The sequence below is a fragment of the Lepisosteus platostomus genome, chromosome 2, assembly GCF_059453375.1.
Source record: "Lepisosteus platostomus isolate fLepPlt1 chromosome 2, fLepPlt1.hap1, whole genome shotgun sequence".
Taxonomy (NCBI): Eukaryota; Metazoa; Chordata; class Actinopteri; order Semionotiformes; family Lepisosteidae; genus Lepisosteus; species Lepisosteus platostomus.
The window spans coordinates 77,317,173-77,343,700 of NC_142612.1; the positions used below are offsets into that span (position 1 = coordinate 77,317,173).

General features: G+C 36.8%; 4 protein-coding genes across 5 annotated transcripts; all 4 read left to right on the forward strand.

Annotated features, from left to right (window-relative positions):
* The first annotated feature begins 3,507 nt into the window (after positions 1-3,507).
* Positions 3,508-8,824, forward strand: LOC148677253 (extracellular calcium-sensing receptor-like). Its single transcript, XM_088619521.1, has 6 exons — positions 3,508-3,774; positions 4,021-4,197; positions 5,278-5,919; positions 6,216-6,443; positions 6,729-6,852; positions 7,563-8,824. Exons 1-6 carry the CDS (start codon positions 3,526-3,528, stop codon positions 8,465-8,467), a joined length of 2,325 nt encoding a protein of 774 aa, XP_088475647.1. The 5' UTR covers positions 3,508-3,525; the 3' UTR covers positions 8,468-8,824.
* Positions 8,825-12,309: 3,485 nt separating this feature from the next.
* On the forward strand, positions 12,310-15,161 carry LOC148677254 (extracellular calcium-sensing receptor-like). Its single transcript, XM_088623234.1, has 4 exons — positions 12,310-12,509; positions 13,002-13,284; positions 13,578-14,351; positions 15,120-15,161. Exons 1-4 carry the CDS (start codon positions 12,310-12,312, stop codon positions 15,159-15,161), a joined length of 1,299 nt encoding a protein of 432 aa, XP_088479360.1.
* A 431-nt stretch (positions 15,162-15,592) lies between these two features.
* On the forward strand, positions 15,593-16,551 carry LOC148677255 (vomeronasal type-2 receptor 26-like). Its single transcript, XM_088623244.1, has one exon. It carries the CDS (start codon positions 15,679-15,681, stop codon positions 16,549-16,551), a length of 873 nt encoding a protein of 290 aa, XP_088479370.1. The 5' UTR covers positions 15,593-15,678.
* Positions 16,552-21,315: 4,764 nt separating this feature from the next.
* On the forward strand, positions 21,316-24,700 carry LOC148677256 (extracellular calcium-sensing receptor-like). Of its 2 annotated transcripts, XM_088643980.1 has the most exons (5): positions 21,316-21,588; positions 21,779-22,588; positions 22,689-22,916; positions 23,257-23,380; positions 23,787-24,700. In XM_088643980.1, exons 1-5 carry the CDS (start codon positions 21,331-21,333, stop codon positions 24,698-24,700), a joined length of 2,334 nt encoding a protein of 777 aa, XP_088500106.1. In that variant the 5' UTR covers positions 21,316-21,330. The 2 variants fall into 2 exon arrangements, with proteins under 2 accessions (XP_088500106.1, XP_088500116.1); XM_088643990.1 differs by lacking the exon at positions 21,779-22,588.
* Positions 24,701-26,528: the final 1,828 nt, after the last annotated feature.

Genomic DNA, 26,528 nt, shown 5'->3' on the forward strand with positions numbered 1-26,528 from the left:
TGCTTATAATTGCACTTTGATGTTACTTTGTATGGGATAATGACATTACATTTCCCCTAAACAATAGATCCATGGCCCCAAGAATAATTTGCAGATGTTTTTGTCACATTCTCTGTTGTTCACTGATTATATTTGTTTCAACTCCTTGAATGAGAATGGTATTCAGGAACTAAGGTATTCAAAAACAGTAAATGTGATGATACACGCTATTCGATTGTTTCCAAATGTGACCAACACAGAACTGATCTTAACACAACAGAAACTCGGTCTCCTGCCCTACCACACTTGTACCTGTACTCTACTCAATGACTTTTGTATGATCCTTGCTGTCATGCATTTAGCTTGTACACAGGGATAGGCAAAATGACTAGCACTCAATCACCTAGAAGAAAAGTGTGTGTGAGCTTAGAGCTCATAATAGGCCCATTGTCTGTTTTGTGCTCATGGTTTCATGTGTTCCTGAGGAACTTCTCTTAAATCTTAAAGATGGAGAAGCCACTAATGCCTTAAGAACTGCCTGAGTCCCAACCTTTTTTACTCTGTGATATCAACATTTGTTTCAAGATTTGGTTGAAGCACTGAGTGAGTCTGTTCATTTGACTGTGACAGAATTTCTTTCAAATTTTCTCCACAAAAGGGTTGCAACTACATGCCTTAAACTGGAGATAAAAAGAGTGTCTAAATCAGTCAGGATTGATTTAGCTGTACATTCTAGATCTCTGAAAGAGGGAAAAAGGAGAGGATAGCAAGATTAGGGTGACTGTTCAGTTGAAACCTACAGTATATTCTCTTACATCAGCTGCTTAGTGATGAGACCAACCAAGATGGGGCATAAACAATTTCCATTTTTGTTTATCACTTCACTATCACTTCTTGCCACCAAGATCTTGTCAGGTATTGTTGGTGAAAGAAGTTGTAGCTCAACTGGTCCAGGTAGGCCAATAGCAGCCTCTAGAACCTGGGAAATTCAAACCGAGAATTAAGGAAGAGTAGACCTGACACTACACCTGCCCAGATTATTTAGTTATGCTGTTGCATTCAGAGGGTGGTAGGGTAATAGGGTTTAAATTTTTTTGTAGACAAGTGACGGTGAAGTACCACAGGCAATCCATCTCCCCCGGTTTTACCACACACGCAGATGCCAGGCTGGCAATATGATAATATTTCACAGGTAATAGCCAGTTAATAGCCAAGCTTTAAATTCTGCCACCTACAGTAAGTGGGTGCCAGGATAGGCACTTTGTACTTGTCCCTTCAACTGTAACTCAATGGACACAACTTCCTAGTCCCCCAGCTGTCAGGTGAATGGTGATAACGAGTTTGACCAGTTCATGGCAGAGTCCCGATGTGACCTCAATTTGATTCTGTGGAAACTGGATCAGTGCCATGGGCACTTCCTGCTACTCTCGGGCTGCTTTCCTTTGTGTCTGAATGTCGTCCTGTGCTCTCTGTTGCACCCTGTTATGTCTTGTTGAGCAGCAGAAGGTAGAATCAGAACCTTTATGAAATTCTCTGTGTACAAGAAAGCGGCCATGGTCAACCACAGTTCTTCCTGGGATTATGTAAAGGTGGTTTTAGGTGGCATGTGTGGTTGACATGCTGGGAAGTTTTGTTCAGTGTGTCTGCAGCTTTATTATTGGGACTTATCCTTGCCTTCACTCCTTGTGTTATCAAGGTGTATTCTTAACAGGCTCCTTTGTCCTGTTCAAGGTAACGCAGGAAAGTCTTGTTTCTCATGAAGGGTATGAGAAGGTCTTCTGTCCTTCACAGGATTTGTTTTGTCCTGCTGTTCTTGCTCCTGTACAGTATCCTTTTCCAGTGTTTGAATATTGGTGGAGCTCTGTGGATTGAACACAGAAGAATCAAAAGCCAGAAAGCTTTCCTTCACCGTGGCTCTGATGTGTCTTCCTGCACTGTTCCTGTGATTGCAGTGCTACATGAATCTTTGTAGCCCCTGTGTTCTAATATAGAAATGGAGATGAGTGCTTTACATCCTGGGACAGCGAGTGGCTGCTGATGGCCTCATGTGCATACCATTGGTATTTCACCAATCAACCAAAAGAGTACGAAGTAAAAGTAGAGGTTAGATCATGTGACCACTAACACAGAAAACTGCATCAATACACTAATTGCTCTTTATTAAACATCTTAGGCAGTCTGGTGTGGGGTGGGGAAAAAAGACCTCTCATACAGATGTTCCTAAACTTAGCTTATTAATTAATAATTGATAGTGTTCACCTGAAAAACAAATATTTCATACAAACCTATGCAGGTGATTTACCACTGAATTTCACAAAAGTGTATGCCTTAGTTAACTATGTTGTTTTAAAGTCATGCTTCAACATGATAATGGCCATTCAACAATCCCCAGAATTAATTCAATTGAATTAGCTATGTTTTTTTTTTTATGAAAAACAACAGTGAAAACCACAGACACAAATACATAGAAGAAATAAATAATTTCTCTCTCGAGGTGTATACATGGCACTGTAATGATTCCTGGAATTAAATTAAATGTTTCACATAAGGACGTGCCTGTTTTCATCAGAAAATAATTCTTACAGAGGTGTGATTTCTCATACAGGCAGTGCTCATTTTCTTGTAAAGCATAACCTGCATAGACATAGACAGTTCAAAGCTTTGTCTTTCCCCCTTATTCCCCTACACACCCAAAGGAGGCTCCATAGTTGAGACCTTTGTTTTGGTCTTGTCAGTGTGCCAATACACTCTTTTCTCCTATCTAACAACCTCTGTCTGTGACATTGCAACTTAGCAACATAAACCTTAGAAACACATGACTGAATAGCCAACATTGAAAACAGCCTTTCAAACTAACATCACGTTTATAATCAGCTGGAAAATGTTTAAAAAAACAAATTCGGGTTATAAAAAAATAATCTCAGTGGCTCAGACCTCTGTTGGTTGTTATTTGACTGCTCTTTCTCTAGAGGCACCTTCCAACATTTGATTTACCTTAGAGAATCAGCAGTTTAATACGAGTAAGAACTTCTCCTAAGCACCTGAGATACGCAAGATACTATATAACAGCAAGAAAATGAATTAATTTGTCACTGAGCTATTAGGCAACTCTGAAATGCTGCTTCTGAACATAGTACTGGTTGCACTGCTGATAAGTGCAGAGGAGCCAGTCTGCAGGCTGCAGGACAGAGAAAAACTACCCGAGCTATCTAAAGATGGTGATATCATTATTGGAGGAATATTTTCATTCCGTACTGGGATAGACAGTGAACTTTACTCCTTTGAGACAAAGCCACAACCTTCACAATGCAAAAAGTAAGTACAGTGCTGAAAATTGATGTTCACATTCTGTCCTAATGCCTGTACTTGAGTTTTATTTGAGGAATTGTTTGTATTTCGCCATTGCATCTACAGTATCTATCAGGTCACAGCTTACCGCTAATGCAATCTTAAGATTACTGTACTATGAAGAAACTGCATAATGATTGCTATAACTGATTAAACTTCTTCAGCTTAAATTTCAGAGAATTTCGATTTGCTCAGACAATGATCTTCACAATAGAGGAAATAAATAAAAACACAGAAATTCTCCCAGAGGTTTCCCTTGGCTATAAGATTTATAATGACTGCGGTTCTATGAACATACTAAGAGCTGCAATGGCCCTGATGAGTGGACTAGAAGAAACAGCCAGCAACAGGTCCTGTTCTAAACCAGTCCAGGCTATAATTGGGCACTCTGGATCCACGCCGACAATTGGATTTGCAAGAATTACTGGACGGTTTCAGATACCAGTGGTAAGAAACACTCATTGTTTTTACCTCACCAATAGTGCATTACAGGAATTAACTGTCACAAGAACAAAGCATCCTAAGAAAATCAAATAATTGTCTCAAATTCAATTTGGGAAAGACAATCACCAGAATTCTGTTATGCTGAGCTGTAATCATTAAAGTAACAATTATTTGTCCATTTAAATTAACTAGTGTAGTAAGTTTACATGTCAAATTTTACAGTGCTTTGCATACTTCCTTTCCACATAGATCAGTCACTTTGCTACCTGTGCTTGCCTGAGCAACAGAAAGGAGTTCCCTTCATTCTTCAGAACCATCCCCAGTGACTATTATCAGAGCAGAGCCCTGGCGCAGCTCGTCAAGCACTTCGGATGGACCTGGGTCGGGGCAGTCAGTGGTGACAATGATTATGGGAACAGTGGGATGGCAACTGTCACGCCCCACACTCTCCCTCGCAAACGACGTTACATTCCCGGAACCTCTGCTTCCCAATCTCATCCCTGATTGAACCCAGCACATTCTCACATGCATCAGATTCCTCAAATTCTCACTCCCTAACCAATCATCCAATCACACCCCTTTCCTTTCAGTATTTAAACCCCCTTCGCACACCTTCCCACGCTCACTATTGAGAAGCCTATCTTAGTATTCTCCAGTGCGTGTTTCCTAACCTTTTCGCATCCTCTCCCAGCTCACCCCTGTAACCTATCGTCTTGCTCTTCCTCCAACTCTCAGGGTGCACCCCTCCTTCCACGTCTCTCTCCTGAAACCCTACCACAGATCCCCCCTCTCCCGGCCTCGGCCACCTCCACCCCCACCACGACTCGTTGATGGTCTGCCTTCCTACACGGTCAATAAGATCTTGGATGCCCGCTGGCTCCGAGGTCGCCAACAATTTCTAGTCGACTGGGAGGGCTATGGTCCTGAGGAACGTTCCTGGGTCTGGGAGAAAGATATTTTGGATCGCAGCCTCATTGATGACTTTGTTCGTACTCGCTCTCTGAGGTCGTCAGGAGCCGACCCTAAAGGGGGGGGTACTGTCACGCCCCACACTCTCCCTCGCAAACGACGTTACATTCCCGGAACCTCTGCTTCCCAATCTCATCCCTGATTGAACCCAGCACATTCTCACATGCATCAGATTCCTCAAATTCTCACTCCCTAACCAATCATCCAATCACACCCCTTTCCTTTCAGTATTTAAACCCCCTTCGCACACCTTCCCACGCTCACTATTGAGAAGCCTATCTTAGTATTCTCCAGTGCGTGTTTCCTAACCTTTTTGACTGATCTCCCGTTACGAATCTTCTGCTTCTGCCTCTTGACCTCGCCTTCTGGATTTTGCCTTTGAATTGTTTGACTATCTCTTGTTACCGGACCCTTTGCCTCTCTTATCGACCCTGCCTTTGGATTTTGTCTTTTGGATTGTCCCTTTGCTACTCTGTGTCCTGTGGGATTCCGGTCACGCATAAGGATCCTCCTATTCCACGTATTGGTTCCCTGACAGCAACATTCGTACAGGCTGCCCAAGAGGAGGGAGTGTGTGTTGAGTATTCAGAGGCATTTCTCAGGACAGGGCCCCACCACAAGCTGCTCAGAATAGTGAACATTATAAAGCACTCCACCTCCAAAGTCATTGTAGCCTTCATGTCCCACATTGAAATTAACGTTCTGGTCGAGGAAATGCTTCGCCAAAATATCACAGGTGTGCAGTGGATAGGCAGTGATGCCTGGATCACAGAGAATTCTGTTGTAGCAGGGGGAGGCTATAAGCTTCTCAGGGGTGCAATGGGCTTTGCAGTCAGCAAGACAGAAATCCCAGGTCTGAATGACTTTTTACAGGATCTCCATCCCACTCAGTCTTCTAGCGGAGCATTTCTGAGGGAATTTTGGGAAACTGTTTTTAACTGCACTTTTTCAATCCATGGCATGGAGTATGAGAATAAAAAGCCATGCAATGGGTCTGAAGACCTAAGAGACGTGGACAACCAGCTGACTGGCATGTCTGAGCTGAGATTCTCCAATAACGTCTACAAAGCTGTGTACGCTGTGGCACACGCCCTGCACAGCCTGTATGTGTGTGAAGACAGCCACGGTCCCTTCACCAACAACACCTGTGCAAGTAGGACACAGATACAGCCGTGGCAGGTAAGAAATATCAGCTATGGCAGTTCACAATTGCTTTAAGATATAAAATTAGATCTTTTTAAATCATAATTTGTGGCAGATTATTTGGTCCCGGAATACTTGTGAAATAATCTCGCATAACACTTTGCTAAATGTCTTTCTGCAATATCTGTGAAATTCTCCACTTTGACTGCTACAGTGCTGGCAACAATCATAATTTTGTAAGGATAGTGAATACACTAAGTCTAGAGGCAAACTCGCTGAATGATTATACAGGTCTGTAACTGCATTTCATCAGTGATAAACTGTTGTTTCAGGTGTTGCATTACCTGCAAACAGTGAATTTTACAACTACATATGGAGAGAGAGTGTTTTTTGACTATAATGGAGACCCACCTGCAAGGTATGAGTTAATAAACTTACAAAGCAATGCAGAAGGACCCACCGAATTTGTCACTATTGGTTACTATGACACATCTCGGCCAAAAGGACAACAGTTCATTATGAACAATGTTAATATCGTTTGGGGAGGTGGCTGGGATAAGGTGAGATTTTTTTCCTCTAACATTAAATGTGATTTGTCGTAGATATTTTCCATCTTATGTTAAAAGTGTGTTTTTGCATAAATTGAATGGAAAAACAATGAATATTAATGGAACTATTTCAAGCCCTTCATCTGCTAATTAAAGAATGAGCCTAGACTTAGTAAAAAAAAATACATCACCATATCACTGTTTTATTTCCAGGCATCTTTATATGCCTGTGCACGAGACACTTATTTTTAAGCATGGAAAAACATTTTACTATTTTTAATAAATTCTCATTTCAAGGTGCCTGTGTCAGTGTGCAGTGAGAGCTGTCCTCCAGGCACTCGGAAGGCTGTTCAGAAGGGAAGGCCTGTCTGCTGCTTTGACTGTGTACCATGTGCTGAAGGAGAGGTCAGCAACATAACGGGTAAACATAATATATATGTTTTCATCATTTCTAAACAAGTTTTTCAAATTACTCATCTTCTTCTAAATTCTAAATGATAATTATTCAAGGAAAACGAGAACTTTTCAATGCTTTTTACACAATATACTGTAGACATACAGTAAATGCACTTCTCACAAGTACTATAGGAATTAAAACTGTATATGAATGTATTATTCATTCTTAGAGTTCTCGTGTATATTGTATGCATAAACTGTTATTATAATTGCTCTTACTGTAAATATTTCTGAGACTAATCTTTCATACATCACTGGAACCTCAGCTCTTTTTTGAATATAATTAAAAAATTTCCTTAAAATATCTATTGTTACTTATTTATGTTCTCAGTTATACCACAGACAATTATTAATTAAGTGTGGAAAGAAATTAACCATTTATCTTCTGTGCAGAACAAGTAAACAAAATGGCTATATGAATTCTGTTTACAAGGCAGTATATTTACATATAAAAGAATAAAGATTTGTATATACTGTAGAATCATACAACCACAAATCTTTAAAACGACTCCTTTAAATTTTAAATGCTGAAATACTAGCCCACACTTGCTTATAATACCGTACACACAAAATTAAAAATTGTGCACAGAGAAAACCATTGTATATACAAGAATAAATAAAATACTCATGTATATATTGAAAAGTTCACTAACTAAAACTTTGTTTTTAATCCAGATTCGATTGGCTGTGTGAAGTGTCCTCTTGAATACTGGTCGAATGCTAAAAGGCATGAATGCATCTTTAAGGAGCCAGAATTCTTGTCGTACAGAGAAACAATGGGAATATTGTTGGTGTTGTTTTCAATAACAGGCACTTGCCTTACAATAATTACATTTATAATATTTTATTGTTATAGAGACACTCCACTTGTAAGAGCCAATAACTCTGAACTGAGTTTCCTTCTGCTCTTTTCACTGACACTGTGTTTCCTCTGTTCACTTACTTTCATTGGCCAGCCCTCTGACTGGTCCTGTATGTTGCGCCACACAGCATTTGGGATCACATTTGTCCTGTGCATCTCTTGTGTTCTGGGGAAAACAATAGTGGTGTTAATGGCCTTTAGGGCTACACTGCCAGGCAATAACATTATGAAATGGTTTGGTCCCACACAGCAGCGGTTAAGTGTTCTTGGTTTCACACTTGTGCAGGTCTTAATTTGTGTTCTTTGGTTAACAATATCACCTCCTTTTCCAAATAGGAACATGAAATACTACAGAGAAAAAATAATTCTGGAGTGTGAGCTGGGATCTGCAGGTGCATTCTGGGCTGTGTTAGGGTATATAGGATTCCTCTCTGCCATGTGCTTTGTGCTCGCTTTCCTGGCTCGGAATCTACCTGATAACTTCAATGAAGCCAAATTCATTACATTCAGCATGCTCATATTCTGTGCTGTCTGGATCACCTTTATCCCAGCTTATATCAGCTCCCCTGGGAAGTTCACAGTAGCTGTGGAAATCTTTGCTATTTTAGCTTCTAGTTATGGTTTGCTGTTCTGTATTTTTATACCAAAATGTTATGTTATATTACTCCATCCTGAGAAAAATACAAAAAAGCATTTAATGGGTAAAATGTCCAAGTGATCAAAGTGAGGCTGTTATTAAAATTATTTCACTAAAGGTTTTATTCCTTAATGTATGAGATTAACTAATGTAAACATCCTAAAGCTGCCTACCTCATACAAATTGCCATGCAGTACACAATCTAAAGATTGTCAAATGATTCAGATACCTGTTAAATGTTAAAACTGACTTGTACAGTAACAGTGATGTTTAAGACAGCAAGACATCAGTCCTAACTGATGAACTAACCTACCACCTGCTGGTGGAAATTAAAGTAGGTTTACCTTGCAGGTGTTTTTTTTGCTTTAACATAGGCAATTCCCCTGGCTTCATTCAATTAAGCTGCTGGTCTGAAATAAACACAGCTGGTTTATCACAGGATTGGTTTCATTGTGGAATATTTTTTCATCTCAAATAAAGGCAATAGGTTTTTTTTTTTTTTACTTTTTAAAATTCTGCCTTAAGCTGCATATACAGTAGATATACTGTCATTTAACATAAATCCTCCTATACTGACCTCCTTAGGTTTGTATAAGGCACATTTTTATAACCTAGTCTTTTGTAGGCCCTTAATACCAAAAGTATAAAATATAAAGAAGAAAAAAGGTTTTCTACAACTACAACTTCTTTTATTTATTTGTTATTAATATTCTGTACTATACAGCAACTACAGTACTGATTATATCACTATGGAAGTGCGTTTGAGTTTTGTTTCAGAAATATAAACCATTCAGTTAATGATAACCATCTTATTAAATAAAAATATAGTCAAATTTATCTAATAGCATCAGAATATGGTAAAACACCTTAACTACAGGAAACTAACCATTGGAAAACAGAGGGATTGTCAAATTAATTTAATAATACTAATACCTGTAAAAAGAATGAAAATTAGGAAGAGGAAAACAGGAAGTTAAATCCATGTAACTTTTTCCTTTAAAATGAAAATACGACTTTGAGAGGTAATATACAGAAAAAACACACCTGATACGCTAAAAAAGCAGAAAGAAAGAAGAAAAAGAAAGGCACAAAGGCCTGCAGGTTCTTCTTTTTCAAAATCAACAGAATAAAATAGGCAGTGAGCTACAGTATATCTATATTCTATTAAATATATACAATATATATACAGTACAGTAGTATATACAACATTACAGCATGACTATCTGCTAACCAGATCAAAGCTCCACACCTTTCTTAGATTGTTAACTAACATAAACTGCAATATTTAACTGCAATAAACAGAGCAAAGTTTCAGAATCTTGTGACACATTATCCTGAACATTTTTAGTAAACATACAGTTTTAACATGCTGATGTTAGGACTGATGTTTTGTTCTTAAAAACTAAAATTTAAATTATTTGTGATTTTGGGGGGAATCTGTGAACCTTTTTGCAGTACATATACAGAACAATATAAATATCTGTATTTTTTTTCTTTTTAAATTAATGGTAATGTCTTTATACAATTTAACATTTAATGGTTAGAGTATGTGAGAAAAACTGTATTATCCAACATTGACACATTGAAAATAGTATCTCCAAATGAATCAGTGTGCACGATATCAAAGCTTTGGACTGGATTAGAAATTAAACTATTTCTGAAGGCCGCGCTTCTACCATGATATATCAGATGTATGCCTACATACAACCACTTTCCAACTGTATTTCTTCCACCCAGAAAGGCCCTGTAACAAAATTATCAATGCTGATTTCACAAATATACTGTACGATAATTTTTTCTACAAAGTTTTGGCTATCATATAGTAACAAGTAAGTGAAAACTATTAATAATCTATTTCTTTGTGCTGAACATTATTACAAAACATACAGTTCAACATATAACTAAAATTGGCTAAATGTTTTCCACTAATTACAGAACTTTGTGTTACCTTTAAAATTAAGAGATTGTTTCCAAGACAGGACAGTATTTGATACAAGGTGAGAAATATGTACAGTTGTTATGCCTAAACAGCATAATGGACAGCAATAAAAAACTCAGAAAATAAAATATTATACAAGAATTATACAAATGTAAAGAAAGGTGGCAGAAACATTTGGAAGTCCACCAAAGTACAGAAAGGTCAATAGCTGAAAATGTTAGCAAGACCAAGAAAACAAACAAGAAAAATCTCTAATGGCCTAATGTAAAAGATGGCCATAAAATCTCTTTTTGAATGACATAAAAAAGAAGCAGAACTGGTAAAGGTATCAGCTTGAAAGAGAGCAATACAGTGATTCCAGAATTGATGGCACTTCTTTTTTTCCAAATTAACTTAAATTAAATCTTTGCAAACTAAATAAAAAAACTGTCATACTGGAGTGTGATCTGGGATCTGCAGGTGCATTTTGTGCTGTCCTAGGGTATATATTCCTCTCTGCCATGTGCTCACTTTCCTGGGCAAATTAATTACATTCATATTCTGTGCATATTTCCTTTTATTTATCAGCTCCCCTTAGAAGATCACTTTAGCAGTGGGAATATTTATTAATTAGCCTTTCATTTTGGGCTACTGTTCAGCTTCGAGATGTTACATTATTATTTATAATTGAGAAGAATAAAAAGTTGGGTTATATGTCTTCAAAAGCTTTTTTGCCAGAAAAATATACTTTAAATATGCTCCACATAAATTTGATATTCAATTAGGGTAATATGAGCAAAACCGAATCAGCTCCTTTACTTTTGACCACCATGGAAATCACTGCTTTAAATAAATCTCACAGTTGAAGCATTGTGGGAGGATTGTTACATACATTCAGTGTCCTATATAAAATAAAGATTGTTATTAAAATTGCATAATGCTTTGTAAAATAGAACATAATCTACAGTTACTACAATGTAAAACATATGTTACTTTCACTGAAAAATATTTTAAGAAATGGGCAAGTTATGTTTATGTAATAATTTTGGAAAAATTCAGTCTACTTCTGGCCCCTGCAGCAAAGAAGTGAAGCTGGCCTTACCTTTCACAACCCTAGTACTTTCTCTTTGCCCTGTAACTAACCCCAGGCTGCATGCACAGAACCCACCCGTGGCTCTAATCAATATTATTCCTGGAAAATCAAACAGATTTAGCAAACATCTTTTACCAAAAGTCATATTCCTCTTTTGAATGGTGCCTGTCATTATCAGCAAAGAGAGGAATAACAATTAACTCACAATAATCAATACATAGTGTTATATTTGATGTACTACTGCTTGAGCTGTGAATTGCTAAAAAGATGGATTCGTGTAGTGATGTGGAATATTTTATCAAGCTGATTAACAAAGTAGAAAGTCGGCATTTTGTTTGGACTGAAAACCGAAATGAAATGCCTTGTATATACTGAAAGCTAAGCTCAGCAGCCAAAATGCAAAATCCAATAATGATTCTATGCATCATTTAAGAATAAACCTTAGCATGGCAGCAAAAGAGTCATGAATCAAATTCATACAGTACCTCATGTTGATAAAACATATATTTTACCCATATGTGATGATGAACATTTCCACACAAAGGTCTATCTTTTGAAAGTGCAATGTGTACAGTTACATGATAATTGCAATTAAGACCACGGCCTGCTAGTTCAAAGAACATGATACAGCTAGCACATGTTAGTTCACATTTTAAAATCAACTGGGAAATTAAATAAATTAAAAAACAACAACTTCGAAATAACAAGAATAGCACGCATATCCTCCACGGTTCAGTGGATTGTTATTCGGCTGTTCATTCTCTGGAGGCACCTTCCAACATTCAATTCACCTTGGAGACTCATCGATTTGAAGAAAATAGTTAAGAAACATAAGCACCTACAATACCCGTGATCCTATATAATGGCAAAAAGCACAGCGTTGTGTCATTGAAAGGGTTAGGCTACTCTGAAATGCTGCTTCCTGCCGTAGTTCTGATCGCACTGCTGATAAGAGCAGAGGAGCCAGTCTGCAGGCTGCAGGACAAAGAAGAACTACCCGAGTTATCAAACCATGAGGAAGGCATTATTGGAGGACTATGCAGATTTCACATTGGGCTGGACTGCGAACCATGCACCTTTGAAATAATACCTGTTCCTCCAACTAAGAAGCAGTAAGTATGTTCATATATACAGTATTATAGCATCATTAGACTTAATTTATACATAGCGCTATTTATCAGCAATCCGTTTTGCTATATTGTCTAGCAGAATACCATAAACAGTTTACCTGTATACTCTCTCGTCTCTAAGTGTTTTAATTTAGCATCTTACATGTATATTATTACATGAAGTACAAGAGGGTACTCTAGCTGCGTCAGCATGCGTAGGCTGCAAAGGAACAAGTAAAGGTTGTGTCACACCTGAAGAAGGCTCCACACCCGAAGCTTCGTGATTCTTTTCTTCTCATTTTTAGCATGGACTAAACCTTTACCTATTCCTGTATTATTACATAATATACATACCAAGGTATAGAATTTATAAAAAATAACAGTTCTGGCAATAGAAATATTTCATCCAGGAATTATGTGATTTTGATACGGTATGCACACATTTTGTTATACAGTATTACAGTATACAGTATTCAATCAAACTTCTGTCTTCAGTTTGAATTTCAGAGAACTTCGGTTTACTCAGACAATGATCTTTGCAATAGAAGAAATAAATAAAAACACAGAAATTCTCCCGGAGGTTTCCCTTGGCTATACGATCTATAACAGCTGTGGTGACATGAACATACTGAGAGCTTTAATGGCTCTGATGAATAGACTGGAAGAAACATCCAACAACAGGTCCTGTTCTAAACCAGTCCAGGCTATCATTGACTACTCTGGATTCACCCTGGCAACTGGACTGGCCAGAATAACTGCATGGTTTCAAATACCAGTGGTAAGAAACACTCATTGTTTTTACAGTAACTGACCTACTGTACATGTACTGTATAGTGCATTACAAGAATTAAGAATCACAAGAAGTAAGCATTCTAAGACATTCAAAGGATTTTCTTAAACTTAATTTAGGAAATAAAACAACTTTGATCTTTATATAGACTTTAAACATTAAAGTAACAATTACTGTATACTGTATATGTATATTAAAACTAAATTGCTAGTTCTATATAATTTATATTTACACAATCTTTTACAGTGCTTTGCATTATACAGTACTTCCTTTCCACACAGATCAGTCACTTTGCTACCTGTGCTTGCCTGAGCAACAGAAAGGAGTTCCCTTCATTCTTCAGAACCATCCCCAGTGACTATTATCAGAGCAGAGCCCTGGCGCAGCTCGTCAAGCACTTCGGATGGACCTGGGTCGGGGCAGTCAGTGGTGACAATCATTATAAGAACAGTGGGATAGCAACATTCGTACAGGCTGCCCAAGAGGAGGGAGTGTGTGTTGAGTATTCAGAGGCATTTCTCAGGACAGGGCCCCGCCACAAGCTGCTCAGAATAGTGAACATTATAAAGCACTCCACCTCCAAAGTCATTGTAGCCTTCATGTCCCACATTGAAATTAGCGTTCTGGTCGAGAAAAAACTTCGACAAAATAGAACTGGCAACAAAACAGGAGTTATGGAAAGTCCTGGTGCAAACGACGGGAATTACAAAATTCTCACTGGCATGATCAACTTTGCAGTCAGCAAGATTTTACAGGATTCTACCAGTTCATTTAGAAGCCAGTTTTTGAGGGAGTCATGGGGAACTGTGCTTAATCATCCTTTGACAACTCACAGTGTGGTACATGAAAAGAAAATTACATGCATTGAATCTGAACATTTAAGAGACATGGATGACCAATCTACTGAAGTTCCTGAGCGGAGCCACTACAAAAGAGTACACAACGCCCTGAACTCAGTGGTAACTGAGCGGTGCTGTCTGTGTGAATGCGAGGATGCACATGCTCCTCTCGTTGGTGAAGACTGCATAAACAAGACAAATACAAAACCATGGCAGGTAAGAAACAATACTTATACTACTGGTGTGTTTACTTCATAATAAGTTACTAAATTAGTATTTTGAAACATATTTCAAGGTACTGAAAAATTTACATAAAAAACATACTTGATTTATGTTTACTAAACCCTTTTAAATAAAAACGTTGTGTTGTGTTGTTGGGAACAAATTTGTCCAGATTCCTGCTCCTTTACATGACTGTTTATATTGTAAATATTTGTGTACTGTATCAACAGCGTTACTGATTCAGCAAACCTCCCTACTCACTTATTACAGTGCTGGTTTACTCTTACTGTGCGATATGCCCTTTTCAGGTGTTACATTATCTATGGATAATGAATTTCATAGCCGAAAATGGAGAAAGAGTATTTTTCAACAGCAGCAGAGACCCGCCAGCGATATATGAATTAATAAACTTACAAAGACATGTAGACGACAGCACTGAATTAGTCAATGTTATTTACCACGACACATCTCTACCAAAAGGACAACAGTGCATTATAAATAATGTTAACATCATTTGTGGGGGTGACTGGGATAAGGTATGATTTTCTCTTCTCATATTAAATGTAGGAACCACAATAAATCATGTTTTATGACGAAATATAGTAAAGAAACAGTGAACAATATTTTAAACATTTCATCTTCACAGTAAAGACTTATTTGTGTACATAATTAAATTGAACATACATATTAATCATGATTTTATCAACAGGTTGTTGCATATCTTTTCATGATAAAAATAAATTACATGAACATTTCTCTCAGGAATACAAATGCTTCAATGTCACTATCATCATCGTTCACTGATTTAAAGGTGCCTGTGTCAGTGTGCAGTCTCCCAGGCACGGGTAATGATGTTCAGAGAGGAAAGCCTGACTGCTGCTCACACTGTATGCCATGCACTGAATCTCTCCCAGCAGGTATTACAAAACAATATATCTACAAATCAATATTTCTTTCTTTTCATATGTAGAATACTGTTCAAAAACATAAAAGAACAATTTAACATTTATTACAAATTATTGACTTAAAAGTGTTTTTACAAGTGTAAATAAATTCATAGTAAACTTTTTTGTTAAGTTAGATAAATACAGTACAGGTTTATGCTACAGTAATCGTTATAAGTGATCCTATAAGATCCAAAAGTTCTATATGTAACATTAGTTTCTTTAAATGACCAAATACATACGAATACATATTATTCATAGTTAAACATTAAGCAAGGATGCATAGAAATTATATAAATCATAGAATAAGTTATAGCGTACATCACTAAAATGCTATTTCATTTTGTTCCCTTTAAAAAACAGATTCCATTGACTGCATGAAATGTGCATTTGAATACTGGTCCAATGAAAATGGAGCTGAGCTGATCTTAAAGGAGACTGAATTTTTGTCCATTGGAGAATTAATTGGAATATTGTTGGTGTTATTTTTGTTAACAGGTGCTTGCCTTACCGTAGGCACAGGTATTATATTTTATTGTTATAGAGAAACTCCACTCACAACAACCAATAACTCTGAACTGAGTTTCCTTCTGCTCTTGTCATTGACTCTGTGTTTCCTCTGTTCACTTACTTTCATTGGCCAGCCCTCTGACTGGTCCTGTATGTTGCGGCACACAGCATTTGGGATCACATTTGTCCTGTGCATCTCTTGTGTTCTGGGGAAAACAATAGTGGTGTTAATGGCCTTTAGGGCTACACTGCCAGGCAATAACACCATGAAATGGTTTGGGCCCAAACAGCAAAAGTTAAGTGTTCTTGCTTTCACACTCATACAAGCTTTAATATGCACCATATGGCTGATTCTTTCTCCTCCTTTTACAAAGCAAAATATGAAATATTATAAAGATAGAATCATTCTAGAGTGTGAGCTGGGATCTACAGGTGCATTCTGTGCTGTGTTAGGGTATATAGGATTCCTCTCTGCCATGTGCTTTGTGCTCGCTTTCCTGGCTCGGAAGCTGCCTGATAACTTCAATGAAGCCAAATTCATTACATTCAGCATGCTCATATTCTGTGCTGTCTGGATCACCTTTATTCCAGCTTATATCACGCTATCTAGGAAGTTCAGAGTAGCTGTGGAAATATTTGCTATTTTAGCATCAGGTTCTGGTTTGTTTATCTTTACGTTTGTCCCCAAATATTACATTATATCACTTCAAACTGTGAAAATGTTTAAGAAAATAACATGAGACTGCAAAAAAAAGTGTTCTCACAATTAAGCAGTTATGTTTTGTTCATATGATTTTCTCTTAATATTTTACATGAACGTTTATTTGCAAACAATGATTACTAACAGTGTAATAGTTTTACAAAAAACACTAAAATTATAGGCTGAACAATAATGACAAATTGCATACATGTTATCTATGGGTTCAGTTTTATTTAAGAGAAACCAATGAGTAATAAAACAAAAGAGAATAAACAATTCAATGAACATATTGTGCTATATACTTTATACAGCACAGACAAGACCTAGCCTATCCATTGTGATTGTGATGTACAATCACAGCACATTTACCTGAATTCGTTTCCCTTTTTTTTGCACCAAACAGCTATTTCATTCATAAACAAATGTCCCTGTGAAGTTAATGTTTATGTTATTAGGGTTTTCCTGTGGTTTCCCAAAGTCAAATAAGGAATACAGACAGCGTGCTTTTACTTTTTAAATCTTATCTGCCTCCCTGCTGTACTGTACTGTATGTGTATGACACCCTATGCTTCAACAAAATGATAAGAAATAATAAGCTTGTGATTTCATTACAAAATCCACCCATGACTCATTCATCATGTAAGATTCAAAATATATACTGTAGTGTCTCTTGCTAAGCCTTAATTATAGATCTGTAAAGGATAAATATATCTGATATCTGAGAAATTAAGAAAATGAAAATTAACTTTACTACTGCTTATTATGGTTATTATGATTATTAATTTATTATTTCTTAATTTTCCTGAATCCAAAATAACTTAATAGTCTTTCTCAGATATCTTTATAAATACAGATTTTAGAACTAATAATGTTGCTGAGATTGGATAAAATACCTTTCATGAGGAGACACCTGCAACATCACTGCCCATGACCTGAAGTCACCCAAGATCTGGGGAGGAGTCTACAACCCTAAACACTGCTCCGTACTGCTGCTGACTGTCATTATAATTAACTTTCTATATCATGCAACACGCTGACCTAATGTGCGTCTAGAACCTTTTTTTGTTAAACATTTGCAAAGCTTTTTCATCTTTGTCATCATTTAATGAAGTAAAAATAAACATTTTCAAAGACTCTGTGTCCGGATTGTCACAAAGCTCATTTTTAAAAATGTAACATCTGCAGGGGAAAGCAAGCCAGTCAGATAATTCAGAAAATAATACTGTAAGATGAAAATTATGAAGAAAGTTAATACAGATGCTTAAAAAATCTTCCTGCTTGCATACTGTAAGTACTATCCAGTTATGTCCCATTTTGTTGAGTTAAAAATGATTTATATACTTGCAAGGTGCTAAAATACACTTCCCACTTGTTATTCAGTACCCTTCCTTTCATGTGTGTCTTTCTATAGAGTTTCTATAGCTGCTTGATATTCCTGGTTAAATCTTTGCTTACAATTCACTAACTAGCTGTCTGTGGCACCATATTGACGTACTGTAAGTAACCATAATTGTGATACACAGATAAGTGTAAGGAATTATAATTATTAATTGTGTGACTTCTCAAAATATGTGCACCTAAATTGAATTAGGTTTGCCATATGAAAAGGGGCTTTAAAAAGTATGCATATATCATTTGAGATTCCACAAAACAGTAAATCATTGGAATGGAGTGATTACACTTACTGTAAAAAACACTGTACAATGCTGAAGCTGCTATTGTTTTAATCAATAATGGCATCTAATTGGCTCATGGCATCATAATTGCAGCATTTTTTTCAACCAGAGACAGTCTCTCCAATTGTCTAATGAAGTATTTGAGTTTCAATGTTTAACTCTGATCTAAAAACACAGCTGAGATTGAAAGTACTAAAGGTCTGAGACAGCCTTCTGACCTAAGGATCCCCTATTGCGTATTGAGCAATAGGGTACCTTCAGTACAATATGGAACTGGGCAGTGCATAACAAATAAAATATCAAAATACAAACATTTTGTAATGAGCAACACAAAATGTGTATAAACTCCCATTCTCATTATTATTTGGGATCATGCATTAACATTGCTTTTTATTATTTAAAATCAAATACATATGAGAATAAAGCAATAATTTTATTCTGGCTAAAGAGATACCAACAGTATTACCTGTAGGATTATGGGATGTGGCTTAACATTAGAAAACAGGAAATCCTTTCAAGACTGCCTTTACAATTCACCCCAGGGCAGAACAAGACTGACTCACCCTTTATTCCACCCCTGCTAATTACATTGGAACTGAATGTAACAAAGACAAAGGAACTGGTGGTAGATTTCAGGAGGAAAAAGGTCAAACCTACTCCTGTCTACATCCATGGGAGTGGCGTGGAGATGGTGGACTCGTATTAGTACCTGGGAGTGCACATCGACGATAGACTGGAATTGTCTAAGAACATACAAGAAGGGACAGAGCCGACTTTACTTCTTGAGGAGGCTCAGGTCCTTCAATGTATGTAGTAAGATGCTACATATGTTCTATCAGTCAGTGGTAGCGAGTGCCATTTTCTACGCAGTGGTATGCTGGGGCCCTGGGATTAGAGCAGTGGATTCTAAAAGGCTGAACAAGCTCATCAGGAGAGCAAGCTCTGTCATTGGGTCTGACCTGGACCCCTTGGAGGTAGTGGCTGAGAGGAGAAGGTGTCCAAACTAGAGGCCATCATGGACAACATCTCCCATCCCCTCTATGACAGGCTTGTAGAAATGAAGAGCACGTTCAGCAATAGACTGATTCATCCACGGTGCGACAGGGAGCGCTACAGGAGGTCATTCTTGCCTTCTGCCATAAGACCGTACAAGGTATCCACCTTGCGTCTGGGCAGAGGCAACATTGACAGTGACCTGTTTCTGGACTTAACACATCTACACATCTACTGCTACATCAGTTCTCTTGCTTTTCCCATTTACAACCGTTTTTTGTGCAATATATGCCAGGGACCCGTGCAATACATTTATATTTATATTTATATTTATATTTATATCTATATTTACATCTATATTTATATTCATATGTGTGATACCATTTTTCTGCGTACTGTTCTGTTCTAGTTTGTTCTTTGTGTGTCCGGACTGTGAGTAACTCTTTTAGTGCACCCCTCACTGTACTGATTGTATTGTATGTATTGTACTATTATTATTATTGTATCATTCGTTACACTGTGGCTGCGTTGTCTGTGTAAAGCTGCTGTTGCACTGCATTTTCCCTCACGGGATCAATAAAGTATCTATCTCTATCTCTCTATCTCTGCTAGCATTTGTATTTTCTGTGCTCTACAAGGTAGAGGTTAGATCCATCTCTGGGTCAAATGCATTTATTTTGTGCTATTACAGAATATTTTGGATATACTGTAATGAAACAGAAGCAGAAGTAAGAGGTCAGTGTAGCAATATCCAGCAGCAAGTTGTTTTCTGGTGACTCTAACACATGATTTCCATCCAGGCCAAGATTAAACCGGCTGAACTGAAATTAAATTTTCATTTCAGTTCTCAAAACCAGGGTAAAACGTTTTGTCCCAGGTTAAGAATTTACAAGCCTTGTTTTGTGTGCAGAGGTTACCTCACCTATTGGACACAGGTTGACAATGGCTAGAGTAAGTGAATGTGGTCGCATCTTTATCCTGGGTTAAAATACATGTAAAAGCCTAGAGCAGGATGGAAAGATTGCTCAATTATTAAAGCTGCTAAAAAATTGCACGTTGCTTTTCATATATTTTTAAGTTTCAAGATCTAATTTCTGAGCTTTGTGAATTATTTATTAAGATCATTTTTGTCCTAGCAAAATAACAAAAAACAACAGGTCATGAAACTAAGTTACTGTACTAAACATGATTGTAGAATGGTCCTGGTGGAATCTAAATGCTAAGATTACTGTAGCACACTGTATGTAAGCATGAGCACACTGATAGCACACTGTTCTGAAAGTGAGTACTAAATAAGCCATATTCACAGTGGCTCAGACCAGCTGAGCACCTGAGTCCCTGTGACATCTTCTGTTTACCTCAGAGAATAAAGTCTTTGATAAAAATAAAATGACGACTTCCTTCAGTCTGAACATCTGCAAAACCCAGAATTCTATAAAAGACAGTTGATTCAAATGTTTGGTATTTGATAGGGAGCTTAAATTTGCAATGCTGATAGGGAGCTTAAATTTGCAATGCTGTTCCTACAAATAGCTCTGATGGGACTTTTAACAGAAGCAGAAAAACCCCAGTGCAGACTACAGGCAAAAGCTGAATATCCACAGTTATCAAAGGATGGAGACATTATAATTGGAGGGATCTTTTCTCTCCACAGTGGTTGGACTGAGGCAAATCTCACTTTGTCAACCACACCAGAGCCACTGAAATGCAGAAGGTAGGTTACATTATTTAACACTAAGACTCTACACTGCCAATTAGAAAAAAGCTATTTAATTGTTGTAAATAATAAAAAAGAAACATTTTAGCAAGCTAAATATTAAATAGTAAAATATTGGGAGTCAAAATTTTTAACACTGAAAGACCACATGAAACAATGTATTCATTTAATCTGTTCTTATTTAGTTGCCTGACAATTAAAATGTAGTGTTTCAATCGAAGCCTTAAAACCTATTATGATTTGATTGCACAAGCATTACAAATGTAATAAAAAAACATTTTTAAACCTTTTTAAGTCTACATTTACAATGGCTTCCATCAGAAATCAAGGAAAGTCCATTATAAATTAGAAAGTGAAATGAATTAAAAAATATGTTTTCTCAAACTTTGTTTCTCTTAGTTTAAGCTTCAGGGAATTTAAAAATGCCCAGACTATGGTTTTTGCAATTGAAGAAATAAACAACAATACAGAAATTCTCCCTGGCATTACCTTGGGCTATAAGATCTATGATTCGTGTGGCTCTATAGCTCTGGCAGTAAAAGCAGCCCTGTTGTTAATCAATGGATTTGAGGAACATCTTTCTGACACACCTTGCACCAGGCCAGCTACAGTTCAAGCAATAATAGCAGAGACATCATCATCGCCGACAATAGCAATTTCAACATCGGTCGGACCATTTCAGATACCAGTGGTAAGTTTTTGGTAATGTCATGCTTGATAATAAATGGTGATGAATACACAGATTTAGTTAAAACTCAGTGAATTTTCTGAGTGCTGTGCAGAAAAATAAATTCCTGAAAATTATAATAAAGAATGAATAGGGGTTTTATTATAGATGTTTTTCTCCACAAAAGACATTTCTCCCTCTCTTTCCATTTCAGATCAGTCACTTTGCAACCTGTGCATGTTTAAGTGACAAAAATAAATTCCCTTCATTTCTCAGAACCATCCCCAGTGACTATTATCAGAGCAGAGCCCTGGCTCAGCTTGTGAAGCACTTTGGATGGTCCTGGGTTGGAGCTATTTGCAGTGACAATGACTATGGCAACAATGGCATGGCTACCTTTGTACAAGCTGCCCAAGAACAGGGTGTCTGCGTGGAGTACTCAGAATCTTTCTTCAGGACCAACTCCAGGGAGGACATTTTGAGAATTGTTGAGATTATAAAGACATCTAGCTCAAAGGTTATTGTAGCTTTCATCTCCTATTTGGATATGGAGGTTTTGTTAAGGGAACTGTCTCTGCAGAATGTAACTGGTTTGCAGTGGATAGGCAGTGAATCCTGGATTTCTGATTCACACATTGCCACTGCTCACTGGAGTCATATTCTTTTGGGATCAATGGGATTTGCAATCCCTAAAGTAAAAATTAGAGGCTTGGAAGAATTTTTACTGAATGTTCATCCATCCCTCAACATATCTATTTATAATGAATTGTGGGAAACAATATTCAGATGTAAACTGACCGTCAAGGACACGACTGAAAACACAAATCTGTGCATTGGAACTGAAAACTTAAGAGACATTCATAACCAATACACGGATGCAAATGACTTGCAGATTGCCAACAATGTTTATAAAGCTGTATATGCTGTCACTTATGCACTTAATGATATGTTCCCTTGCAAAATTGCACAGGGTCGTCTTGAAAATAAGACATGTCTAAATAAGCTGGAGGCTGCACCTTGGCAGGTAAGTTGCATGGCAATCTGCTGTTGTTCTAGTAATTTAAAATTCTGCTTTTTTAAGTAATACAATCTTTTGTTGTGCATGAACTGTTGCCTCACTTTAGGTACTTCATTATTTGAAAAGAGTTAATTTCTCAACCAAAAATGGAGAACAGGTGTTCTTTGATGACAATGGAGATCCTGCAGCCAAATATGAATTACTAAACTGGCAGTTAAATAAGGAGGGCGAGATTGAATTTGTCACTGTAGGTCACTATGATGCATCTTTACCAGCACGGCTTCACCTTGTTGTGAATAACTCACGCATTGTTTGGACTCAGAATCGGGAGAAGGTATGGATGAAAAAAAATCTCCGTAGATATGTTGTGAAAAACATTTGATTTTGTCAATGATGGTGCTATAATCATACATTCATTTGATCACATTTGTCAAGGCAGGCACCTGACTCACACCTGACTAGCTCTGTCACTTATCTTTACTATTTGACTATTAATTACCATAGTGCAATCTGTCAACCACCTATGGTGTTGCAGTCTTCAACAGTTAAAATGTTACCTTTCTTTACTTTTATCTTCTTAACAGCAAAATACAGCATGAGCCTTCTATTGTTTGTTGTGTTTTGATGTGTTGTGTATTGTGCCCTTAAGCTTAATAGGTTTTGTTGTTATAAAGGTGCCTGTGTCAGTGTGCAGTGAGAGCTGTCCTCCAGGCACTCGGAAGGCTGTTCAGAAGGGAAGGCCTGTCTGCTGCTTTGACTGTGTACCATGTGCTGAAGGAGAAATTAGTAACACAACAGGTACTGTAAAAGGATGGCTGCATTTTGAAATCCATGGAAAAATAATCTTGATGTACACATAAAATTGCACAATAGTTGATCAATACTCCTTAAAAAAGATTATACTCTATGAACTTGGTTAAAAACAGTGTTCACTTAAAGTACACACTGTATACCATGTTACTGACCTTGTAAAGTCTATTTTCCTATCCAGTATATTTAGGCAAAAATTTCCTTCTACAACTGCTGAAAGTAAATCAATATTGATAATTTTGTTTTACCAAGTTCTCTCTTTAGATTTTAAATTGTGATTTTAAAATATATAAGGTAAACTTATCATAAGACAAATACTGTACATTAGGTACCAAAAATATGAGGTTGTTTACAACACTGAAACTAAATGCATCTCTGTTTCATTTTCTTGCAGATGCTATTAATTGCATTAAATGTCATATTGAATATTGGTCAAATAAGCAAAGAGATAACTGCCTATTGAAGAGCACTGAATTCCTGTCCTTTGGAGAAACTATGGGAATATCTTTGGTGACATTCTCCATACTTGGTATTTGTTTAACCATAGGCATGGCTTTGATCTTCTTTAAATATAAAGACAGTCCTATTGTCAAAGCCAATAACTCTGAACTGAGTTTCCTTCTGCTCTTTTCATTGACTCTCTGTTTCCTCTGTTCACTTACTTTCATTGGCCAGCCCTCTGACTGGTCCTGTATGTTGCGCCACACAGCATTTGGGATCACATTTGTCCTGTGCATCTCTTGTGTTCTGGGGAAAACAATAGTGGTGTTAATGGCCTTTAGGGCTACACTGCCAGGCAATAACATTATGAAATGGTTTGGACCCACACAGCAGAGAATAAGCATTTTTATGTTTACATTTGTGCAGGCTTTGATATGCATTCTTTGGTTGACAATTTCACCCCCTTTTCCAAATAAAAATTTAAGATACTATAAGGACAAAATCATATTAGAATGTGACCTTGGATCTACTGCAGCTTTCAGCGCTGTGGTGGGTTATATTGGATTTCTTAGTGCCATGTGCTTTGTGCTCGCTTTCCTGGCTCGGAAGCTGCCTGATAACTTCAATGAAGCCAAATTCATTACATTCAGCATGCTCATATTCTGTGCTGTCTGGATCACCTTTATCCCAGCCTATATCAGCTCCCCTGGAAAGTTCACTGTAGCTGTGGAAATATTTGCTATTTTAGCCTCAAGTTTTGGGCTGTTGTTCTGCATTTTCGTTCCCAAATGTTACATTATTTTAGTAACACCTGAGAAAAACACAAGAAAGCTCATGATGGGTAAAGTGTCTTCAAAATCTCTTTAGTCTTTAATATCGTGTATACAGTATATATACTGTATATACAGTATATGACTTTTATTTCCCAGGTATATAAGAAAGACAAAGTGCTTGAACTTCAATCACAATTTATCCTCTGTTTTGAATCTTTGACATTTCCTTGCATCATGAAAGGGCAACACTGTTCCACAAGGTGTAGGCTTCTGCAGATCAGCTAGGAACTTGTCAATTAATTACTGTACAATACTTAAGAAGATTAGCTGATTTGACTTATTATTAAATATGTTTTTCATTAATCAAGTAATATCAGATGAGGAAAGTACATCTTTGAGGACTGGAGTTTTTCATCACCTAAACCTTAATCCTTTATTTTTAGTGGGTTATAAAGATGGATATAGGATTATATCTTATTTTAAGAGATGTATAGTCATAAGAGATTTCTGAAAACCTAACATATATTGTAGTTAAGTAGTGAACACACAAATAATACATATACTGTATGCTTAAATAAAGTTTCCTACATCTTTTATTAGCAATTGTCTTTTTATGTAAATTAATGGTGCACAATTTATGTGGTAAGAATATATTGCCTTTAATGTTACACTGAATCCAATAGTATTAAATTTCTAAAAATTAAAAAAGTGAGATCTAACATAAAGTATCAACTAATATTATCATTACAGCATGAAATACAACATACTGTACAAACAATGCATGCGAGTCACTACAATGTTATCTGCATTTTCTGAATGTAAATAATTTTAGTCAAGCTGACCATGGTGAAATGCCTCTGTCTTCACCTCCCTTTTCAAGCAAAAAACAAGCATGAAATTTCAAACATAAAATACTATGTAGAAAGAATTATTCTAGGATATGACCTGGGATCTGCAGGTGTATTCTGGACATTATTATTATTATTATTATTATTATTATTATTATTATTATTATTATTATTATTATTATTATTATTATTATTATTATTATTTATAGGGAATACACGTTTGTGCTAGCAAAATAACAAATCAAATAACAAAATAGGAAATAAAAATAGGAAATAAAAAGCAGCAAAATAATAAATGAACAAATAACAAAAAAACTGCTCACAGAACGAATTTATTAACTACAATAACAGAAAGACAATAATGTTATCTAAATTCTAAAATTACCGTACCATCTAAGCATGAGCACATTGATAACGCACAGTTCCGAAAGTGAGTAGTAAATTAATCATATACACAGTGGCTCAGAACTGCATGTTAGGAGGCAGCTTAGCACCTGAGGCATCTTCTGTTTACCTCTGTGAATAAAGTTCTTGATGAAAATAAAATGTCGACTTCCTTCAGTTTGAACACCTGTGACACCCAGAATTCTATAAAACACAGTACATTTAAATGTTTGGTATTTGATCAGGAGTGCAGATTTGCAATGCTGTTCCTACAAATAGCTCTGATGGGACTTTTAACAGAAGCAGAAAACCCCCAATGCAGACTACAAGGAAAAGCTGAATATCCGCAGTTATCTAAGGATGGAGACATTTTAATTGGAGGGATCTTTTCTCTCCACCTTGGCTGGAATGAGGCAAATCTCAGTATGTCAACCACACCAGAGCCTCTGAAATGCAGAAGGTATGTTAACCTTTTAAACAATAATACACAATGTTTCTGGGCCATCATAACAATACTCTATAATGCAAATCTGAAAAAATCCTTCATTATTCAAAACAACTAAAAAACATTTTAATAAGCTTAAAAATAATGGGGTCAAATGCTATATGAATGTTCACAAATTCCTAATTAATTCTGATGGACTAGCACTGAAACAACAAACCACTATCAAATGTTCTTACTAATTACCT